Genomic DNA, 9,958 nt, shown 5'->3' with positions numbered 1-9,958 from the left:
GTGAAGGCTGGGGCTGGGGGTCGGGGGACGCAGCCGGGAAAAGACGCGGAGTCTGGAGAGGAAAGGAGCGGAGGAAGCAGTTGCGCACGGGGGCGGAGCCTGCCGCGCGGAGGAGGCTCCGGCGCTGGATGGGGCTTGGAGTGCTCCCGACCCTCCCACACATCAGTGCGCTTGCTGGCTCCGCTAATGGAGCAGACTGTAATTGGAGACATGCTGGGTCCTCGCCCAGGTACCTTTTGGCCGTTCTCGCAGTAGCGGGCCACTCCTGGCGGTGCTTGTCCCTGGATCCCTTGCAGACACTGGGAGAGAAGAGTCCTGGGTCTGCGCTGGAGGTGAATCGCTGCTATTCCTCCACCCCACCCTCCCTTCTCCTTGTGGGCTTCAGGAGATTGTTGATCCACAAGGAACTGGAGAATCTAAGTCTAAAGAAACGAAGTATAAAGGCAAAATGCCCATTCCAACCCTAGGCCCTGGACTAGGAGTTTCTCAAAGATTCATTGAAGTCCATTTCTCACAGGATCATGCTACCCAAAGCCTCACTCTCAACTTCTTTTTCTGTTTCATTTCCTCCTCTACTCTTTATACTGCCTGCAAGTCTACCCAAGCTTCTCTTGAGCCCATGCCTGTGGATTTGTCCAATTGAAGTCTTGTATACACCTCAAACTCAACACCCTTTGGTATTCATCAGCCTGAGCTCTAGAGGTGTGTCCTAGGAGTTGGGCTGCTAATCTCAAGATAGGCAGTTCAAACCCACGATCCAGTTGTAAAAGACCTCTTTAAACTTTAGGATCCTTTGTGATTTAGTGAGTTAACGCATTAGGCTGCTTAACCACAAGTTCAGAGCTTGGTAACCACCAGATGGCTCTGCAAAACCCACTTGGGCAGCTGTTCCCTGGCCTTCAGGGTCTATGAATCAGAAAAGACTCAATGGCAGTGAACTTGAGTTCTTTGAGGCTGTGGAATAAAATTTTCGCTGGTCAAATAACTTTATGCCTGAATATAAATATGTTGTTACTGTTTTTTAATTGCAAAAATGAAAGGTAATAATACAACTTAACTTCCTGTGGGGTTTAAATACACTTTCAATAAAATGATGAAAGTGCTTAGCAAGATGGCTGGAATCAAGGTTCAATAAATGTCAACATTGCATTAGTATCCATGATTGAAAGTATCTTCCCTGTAAGATTGCTCTTTGAGTTCCTGACTTTGCTGTGTAACCTTCTACCCAACTCCTTTGCCAAGTAACCAAACTGTTCACTTGGGATCCTGTCGTAGAGTACACAACAGACCTCAAACGTTAAATATTATTTATACAGACATATTTAAGTCCTTTTTAATTAAAAGATCATTCTATCAGGGGCTCTTACAACCCTTATTACAATCCATATATCAATTGTAACAGGCATATTTGTACGTAGGTTGCCATCGTTCTTTTCTAGACATTTACTTTCTATTGAGCCCTTGGTATCAGCTCCTCTTTTCTTCGCTCACCCCCATCCTCATGGCCCCTTGATAGATTTCATATCATTATTATTTTCATATCTCACACCGACCGCTGTCTCCTTTACCCCATGGATTCTGCTGTTCCTTCCCCTGGGGGAGGGGTGCGTGGCTATGGGGCAATCATTGAGATAGGTTCCCTCTCCTCTCTTCCTCTCCCCGCCTTCCCTCCTCCCTTCTGGTATCCTATTTCCATTCCCGTTCCTGGATTCCCTGTCAGGAGTTTGTGTTTTTAAATCATTTTACCCAGGGTTCTTATAGCTCTTATCACAGTCCATACATCCATCCATTGTGTCAAGCACATTTGTACATAGGTTGTCATCATTTTCAAAACCTTTTCTTTCTACTTGAGTCCTTGATATCAGGTCCTTGTTTCCCCACCTCCCCTACCCCATTCCCACTTTCTTCCCCCACCTTCCCCTTCCCCTCCTAGTATATCAATTCTCATTATTGGTCCTGAGGGTTTTATCTGTCCTGGATTCCCTGTGTCGCAAGCTCTTATCTGTAACAATGTACATGCTCTGGTCTAGGCAGATGTGTAAGGTAGAATTGAGGTCATGATAGTGGGGGGTGGGGGTAAAGCATTCAAGAACTAGAGGAAAGTTTTGTGTATCATCTGTGCTATATTGCACCCTGACTGACTCATATCTTCCTTGTGACCCTTCTGTAAGGGAATGTACAATTGTCTACAGATGGGCTTTGGGTCTGCACTCCACACACACACACATTCACATTGATAAGATTTTTTGGTCCTGGGTCTTTGATGCCTGATACCTGATCCCATCAACACCTCATGATTACACAGGCTGGTGTGCTTCTTCCATGTGGGCTTTGTTACTTTTTAGCTAGATGGCCACTTGTTTATCTTCAAGCCTTTAAGACCCCAGACTCTGTATCTTTTGATAGCCGGGCACCATCGGCTTTCTTCAGTTTGCTTATGCACCCATTTTGTGTTCAGCGATTATGTCAGGGAAGGTGAATATCACTGAATGTGGGATTATTAGATCAAAGTGTTCTTGTGTTGAAGGAGTACTTGTGTTGAAGGAGTACTTAAGCCGAGACCCAATGTCCATCTGCTACCTTAATACCTAACATATAAATATAAGTACATAGATCTATTTCCCTAACATTATACATAAATATATCTACAAATGTACATGCCTGTAAACATACCTGGAACTATTTTTAGGCTTTGTCATTGATTTTTGTTGTTTTGTTTTGTCTTCCTATGTTGTTTTGTCTGGCTTTGTCTTATTTGTGTGCTTATTATTGTCTCTGCATGTCTATCTAGATAAGATAGGCAGGATAAACAATTAGGAGGAGAAAACAACAGGAACAACAGTTCTGGGGGGACATGGGAAAAGGGGAGGCAGGAGAAAGGAAGGGGGCTTTCAACCAACCCAGGGACAAAGGAACAACAAGTGATCTAAAATTAGTGGCAAGGAGGGTGTAGGATCCCTGGTGAGTTCTAATCAAAGGCAATGTAACTGAGAGGAATTATTGAAACCCAAATGAAGGCCAAACATGATAGTGGGATAAGAGGAAAGTAAAAGGAAATAGAGAAAAGAACTAGGTGACAAAGGACATTTTTAGAGGTCAAATATGAGCGTTATCTCTTATCGATACCTGTATACATGCTCCGGTCCAGTCCAGAGAGAGAAGCAGCACTAGAGTCATGAGTGGGGGGGTGAGGAACCCTCAAGGAAACAGAGGAACATTGTGTGATCTATCGGTGCTCTACTGCACCCGGGTTGACTCATCCCTTCCCTGTAACCCCTCTGCTGATTAAGGCTTACACAAGAAAAGACAAGACAATGACACATCATCCAGGTGAGGAAAACTGTTAAGTCTGATGGTATCCAGGGGTTTGGAGAGTTTTTCAGACCTTAGTAGGCATGGCAGGACAGTGAACACTCACAATAGCATGTTTGGTGGCAGATCGATACATTAAAGTTACAGGTAGGACTACTATAGAAGTGGGAGCAGGACCATGATTAGGATACATACATTGTGCTATACAAAAGAGCTTACCAAAGTGGGCCAGGGCCCTCCGATCAAGGTAGTCGGGATGTGACTCATGACACAAAGCCTTAGGACCTCAATTTCTATTACGGGCACACACAGGCAAGTCCCCAAGGGCTTTGCTGCTTATCCCTGGGCTTGCCAGGGGAGTGACAATAATCCACTTTATAATGCACTCTGTCTGGGAGCAAGGCTATTCACATTGTTGGCCAATGATCAGACAGAATTCAATGGAGGCTGGAATTTATGAATAAGCTCATAAATGGATTTGGGGCTTCCACAGTAAATCATCGCCTTTTACAAACTTAGTGTTCAGAAATTAAGTTCTAATACAGACCCTATTGATGAGATTCTTGCTTATTTCCTTGTGCCATTCCTCTCACTCCACCTTGGGTGCTGGATTATGTGTAGTTTTTCAAAAGTGCCAGGCGCTGCTGCTGCATTTGCCCCTGTTCTCTGATGCTCAGTTCCTGTAGTTCGCAGAGAAGCAGTGCACTCCTGTTACCTCAGCATCTAGCTCATGTTACATTTCCTCTTTAAAAGTTTTCCACACTAACTTCCAATCAGCACCACACCCAGTGTGGAGTTCTCTTTCCATTACCACTCTACCATCTACATAGCAATGGTCACATTTGTCCCATTGTGTTGTAATACTTTTTTTACATCACTGTCCCCCACCCCACCCCTCTTTAATACTTTAAATTTAAGTTGAGCTCATTATACTTTATGAGGAAAAGGATGAAGGCAAGAACAATGGACAGGAGGCAAGAACAATAATACAATTGTCTGGGGAAGAATTGATTAGGGACTAAAGTAAAGAAGTGGTTTTGAAATTAATAGGTTGTAGATAAACTCCTGGCAAGCTACTGCAGACTTGGTATAGACTTAGCTGATTAAGTTTGGAAAACAGGGAGAAGAAGTAAGGATAACACTTTGGTTTTTATTACACATAGTGATTAGACTGGAGCCATGCCCTAGAAGGGAGCCAAGAGAGAACCCAGGGTTTGTAAAAAAGATAATGAATGCAATAGTGGTACTTAAAGCTTGGAATGTCTGTCATACAGCTAAGTATGGCATTCTAGTTGGTGTTAGTTGCCCTGAAGTGTATTCTTACTGGAGCTCATATATGCAAATTAGAATTCCATAAGGGCTTTCAAAGTTGTCACCTTTCAGAAGCAAATCATCCTGTTGGTCTCTTGGGGTAGATTCATACCGCCAACCCTTTGGCCAGTGGTTGAATGCTTACTCATGCCATTTAAGGACTACTTGGCATTCCAGTAGGCGTTTGAAAACACGGACATGGGGTTTAATAGGAACATCTCTCCTAGGAATTTTTATTTAGGAGACATCGGTGTATAGGCAACTGTTAACACCACGGTTGCAGGTGGGTGGCTATTGGTATGTACGATGAATATTTCCCATGCTTTTGTGGGAGCATAGCACGATTGCACTTCCTGGCTGCTTTGTGTTGAGGTTGGTCCACATGGCATGTTCTGTGAATGAATTGTGAGCAGAGCATTTATTTGCTGATGCAAGACCTTCTAGAACTCTTCTTCCCTTTGCTGGCAACAATGTTCCAGAGAGAAGTCTCTAATCAGTGTTGGTCTTGGAGAGAAGATGGTACAGAATAGAGTCGTCCCTAGCCACCTGGTGATTGACATGTACTGTGAGTAAGAAAATAACCTTCATTGTTTTGAGCTGCTGAAATTGGATGGTTTTGTTATCTGACTGATATACATGAGAAGAGAGCATGTCTAAGAATGAAAACTTGGGGTATGTTCATTAGCCTCGGTAGAGATAGAAAAATAGAGAAATTCAGACCATCTTAAATAAAAAAGCAAACTAGGAGAATATTTATAGAGATAAATGAATAGCTCTTAAGGAACCCAGGCATCTCTGATAAGATATTCTAATTTATTTCTTGTGTGTTCATTTTAAACTTTTGATCTGTGAGGAGGTACCCCAAAAAACCCAGAATTGTGCTGGGCAAAGCGGCACTTTTGTAGTATGCACTTTCCTCACTGGACAAGCACCGAGCAGCTCGCTCTGAGTTAGTGCAGCAGTGGCATCCCTGGGAAGGTTCTCTCTGGTCACAGTGAATTTTTTGTAAAAGCATTTTCACTTGAACCTCATTTTTTGTGCTGGCTCATTTAAGAGAATAGCATGGGGCTGTGAAATTTTGTTTCCTGCTCAGGAGAAATGACACAGAAACTGTGATGATGTTGAACACAATTTACAAGGACAGAGCTATGGGGGAAACTTAAGTGTAGGAGTGGTTTTCTCATTTCAAAAAGGGTGAAATGCCAATTGATGACAAACCTTGTTCTGAGCATCCGGCACCTTCCTAAACAGATGGAAATGTCGACTCAGTGCAGTTGGAGTTCATTTCACCTAGTCAGACTGTTAATCAAGCTTTTTATTTAGAGGTTTGAAAAGATTGTGTAACAGTGTGTGACCAAAAAAAGGTCTGATTTGTGGCAGACGGGAGACTGGTCTTGCCACCATGTGAATGCACCTGCTCATGCAGCCATCTCAGTGTGCCAGTTGGCAAAACAAAAAACAAAAATAGCATGCTTCTCTTGCCCCCCACACCTTATTCACCTGACCTCGCTCCATGCGACTTCTGTTTCCTTGAATGCAGAGGGACACGAAGGGACAGCGATCTGATGACATAGGAGAGGTGAAGAAGAAAATGAGGGAGATGCTGTCAGCCATCCAAACAGATGATTTGGAAAAGGTTTCCAAGAATGGAATCGCAGATTTGACAAATGTATTCATTGCAATAGAGAGTACTTTGAAGGTGATAAGGTTGTTTTGTAAAAAAAAGTAAATAGCTTTGGGGGGGAAATCCATTTTGGGGGGACACCCTCGTGTGTCATACTATCAACTGGCTAATTGATCCTTTCCCTTCTAGTCCACATTTCAGAGGAATACGATTGACTTGCTGAGCACTTAGCTTTAAGCCACTTCCCAGTCCCCAGCCAGCCTGTGAATGTGCCCATCTTGAGTCACGTGCCCATCAATACCCAAACAATGCCATTTCTACCAAAAACACTACCTAGCTCCCCTAGTTTTGGTTTTGAAACTTAAAATGGAATGCCTCCACTCTGGTCCCTCTACAATCTACTTTCCACAGAATTAATGGAAGTTATATTTTATAAGTATAAACTAGGTTGTGTCTTAACACACAAATGCATACCCATCTCCCACCCCTGCCTAAGTAAGATCTTTATATTGCAATAGGAAAAGGCTGAATCCCTTGCCTCACCCACAAAGTCATTCATGGTCTATTCTCTACCTGCCAATTCTACATCATCTCGCACCATCCGCCCTTTCACACTGCTCCAGCCACTCCATACGAAGGGGCAGGAACAATGGACAGGAGGCTGTAATACTATTCGCTGGGTAAGAATGGATGAGGGACTAAAGTGCAGGCCTCTGTCTCATGCTTGAATACACCAAAGTAGCTTCCACCTCTGGGTGTTTGTGCTTTGACCCTGCTGATCTCTCTTGTGCAATACTTTTCCTCTGTCACTTAGAAAGACTGGTTTCTTATTATTCATTTAAAGCTCTACTGGAATCTCCTCAAAGATGATGTCTTGGATGCTCCAAAGTATCGATCTCTCTGGATCAGTGTTATGACCCTCCTCTTTATTCTCTTCACAGGAGAACCCATCATGAAATTGCCTCCATGTTTATTCCTTTACTGTCTTCCACGTGTACATTGAAAGTCCCATGAATGTGAACATCTCTTCCATCTTGTGAACTCCTATGCATTACTTACCTCGAATAATCCCTAGCACAATAAACATCTTTCAGTGGTAAAGGAGATGATGTGCTCTGTACTTGCTGTTCTCTGAGGTTCCTCTGACTGGTTGACTCTCAGCTCTCCCCTGCCTTGCTAAGCATCTCAAGAGTTTAGCACTAATAGATTGCATCCCCTGGGCTCCATTGCATTGTGTTCTCATCAAGGCTTTGAATCAGTTCTTCCAGGAGACCTCAAAACAATGACATGATAGGCATATGTACACCTATATTAATAGCTGCTTTATTCACAATAGCGACAGACGGTAGATGGGGGGTGGGAACTGTGCACCAACTGATGAATGGAAAAGCAAATTAGGGTGTGCACATAGAATAATAGAATACTGCATAAGCATAGAGAACAATGATGAGAAACCTAACCGGAATGGACCTGGAGCCATACTGCTAAATGAAATAAGCATATAATGATAAATAATGAATGATCCTTCTTTTATAAGAAGACCAGACAGACCTGTAGAGAAACTAGTGTTCATTTGTGATTGCTGGGGAGAGGAGGACGGTGAGGAAGGTACATATCATAACTAGAGACTCGTTATTTTTGGTGATGGGAAAGGTGGCACCAACTATGGATGCAGTGAGCACACCACCAAAACATAAATGAGCGTGTGAGCACATGATGGGGTGCAGGCAAATTGGTATAGGACTACATGATGATGTGTGCATAGCTCTCAAAGAAGTCTTTCTAGGTACATATAAATAACATAATGTGCATGCAGATATATATTCCTTGAAGACACAAAAACAGATTATCCTCAGATATAAACAAACACCTTCCAAACCTGGTTTTAGGGCTTAAGATCATAGTCTCATGGGACAATTTAGACAATTGGCACAACAAATATTATGATCTGTATCTTTAAAAAGTGAATAGCATCTAGGAATGAGTAGTAGCCATAAGATACACTGCAGGTGTCTTCTCAACGGGAGCAAAAGAGTAAGAAACTAACAAAAAGAACTGAGAAGAACAAGTCTACATGGGCCCCAGTCTCATCCACCGCGAGGCCAAAAGAACTAGATGTTCTGCCACGGACTGTTCTGACCAGGGCGTCCTCGTAGGTCTGGATAGACTGGGAAAATATGGAGCAGAACTTAAATTAGTATTTGAAAGCTTACCCACACCCAACACCCAACAAAGTAGTCCAATTGGAACAGTAGAGAACAGAAAACTCCCAGAGAATATCACTGAGACATTCTTTAAGACTAGAAACTGAGCGTGTCCTCTGAGATCACCTTTTAATTAAACAGCACAGTAGCATACAAAATCTTGAATTCTTTTGCAAGATGGGGCAAAAGGATCTGAAATATAAGCTCCTTTATATTTATAAATAAGATCCATGTGCTACTTAGAAATCAACAGCATGAGACCAGAAGGTCAACAATTACTCAAAAGCAAAGGAGAGGGATGGGGCAGGGGGTCCTGAGCAGTGGGAAGAGAGCAAACTGGACACAATCAGAGAGAATGCTGCCACACTGTGATAAATACAACTAATGTCACAGAACACTGTGTATGGAAATTTGCAAATGGAAACCTAATTTGCTGTGTAGAATATCACCAAACACCCAATTAAACATTGTGAAAAAGAAGGGCACCTTGTACATTGCAAAGCAGCCAAATCTCTTGTCTATCATATTTTGAACAGTAAGAAATGAAAGTGGAACCCAGCCGCACCTCTTTGAAGGTGTGGCACTGTGGGAAACTGAGAACCAGGAAGAGAGTATATGCGAACAAATTCTCTACTCTCATAATTAAGAGTCTGGGAGGCAGGCTCTGGTGAAAGAAGGCTTTCACATTCTGAGTTGGAGATGGATCCGAGGCACATTCTCCCCACTGAAAATCAGTTCCCCATAATAGGCTACTTAAAAGCTGTTTCTATTAAGCACATGTCTGCACTCTAGTACATCCAGAGGCTGACAACCATCAAAAAGCATCCTATTGTCGGCCACACCCTAGGCACAGCCAACTCCTTTCTGATAAGGATCATAGATAGTTCCCCTGCAGAAGAACTCAGACATCTAAGGTCAAGTCAGCTCGGGGACAACCAAGGTTAAGTCATCATCTTAACTCTAGAACCCGCCCACCTTGTTACCTATGTGCCTCCCTGCCACGTGTATACCCCTAGTATCTCCCCTTCCTGATACGTGTATGTCTCTAGCACATGCTCTTCCTGTTACGTATGTGTATGTATGGCATGGCTTGCATGCCCCAAGGTTATAGAAGCTGGATGGAGAATACATTAGGCTCTCTCTGGTTCTGGTCCCCATGGAAGAGGTGAGCCTTTATATGCCTTGTCTGATGTCTCTTTAATTTACACTTCAATTACACAACCGCCCCTGAGGACCCATTCAGTTGTGGATGCTGGTCCCCCACATGCCACTTTGGCAATAAGTCAGTTTCCCACATCAGGTCTTTAGACTGAGGTGTTGCTCACCCATGTATAAGAAAGAGCTATTATATCAAGAAGGCACCTCAACCCAGTCCAATGTAACACCATACAATCAATGCTTGTCTGTAAGTCCCTCTTCAGATTCACATAGCCACACGCTGGTGACAACGAATGATGAACTGAGAAGCAGGAAGATCACAGGCCGGTGGTTGCAGAGTTGTAAGCAT

General features: G+C 43.2%; 1 protein-coding gene across 1 annotated transcript in view; it reads right to left on the bottom strand.

The window, feature by feature from the left end:
* Positions 1-523, bottom strand: part of TMEM64 (transmembrane protein 64) — a 22,521-nt gene extending 21,998 nt beyond the window's left edge. The window contains exon 1 of the mRNA XM_004697480.2: positions 516-523. Within this exon, the coding sequence (XP_004697537.2) occupies positions 516-523 (8 nt within the window). The remainder of the gene's footprint in view (positions 1-515) is intronic.
* Between the last annotated feature and the right edge of the window lie 9,435 nt (positions 524-9,958).

Source organism: Echinops telfairi, unplaced genomic scaffold (assembly GCF_000313985.2).
Source record: "Echinops telfairi isolate 266 unplaced genomic scaffold, ASM31398v2 ScPeMD7_1;HRSCAF=3_0, whole genome shotgun sequence".
Lineage (NCBI taxonomy): Eukaryota > Metazoa > Chordata > Mammalia > Afrosoricida > Tenrecidae > Echinops > Echinops telfairi.
This window is presented reverse-complemented; position numbering and strand designations above follow the sequence as displayed.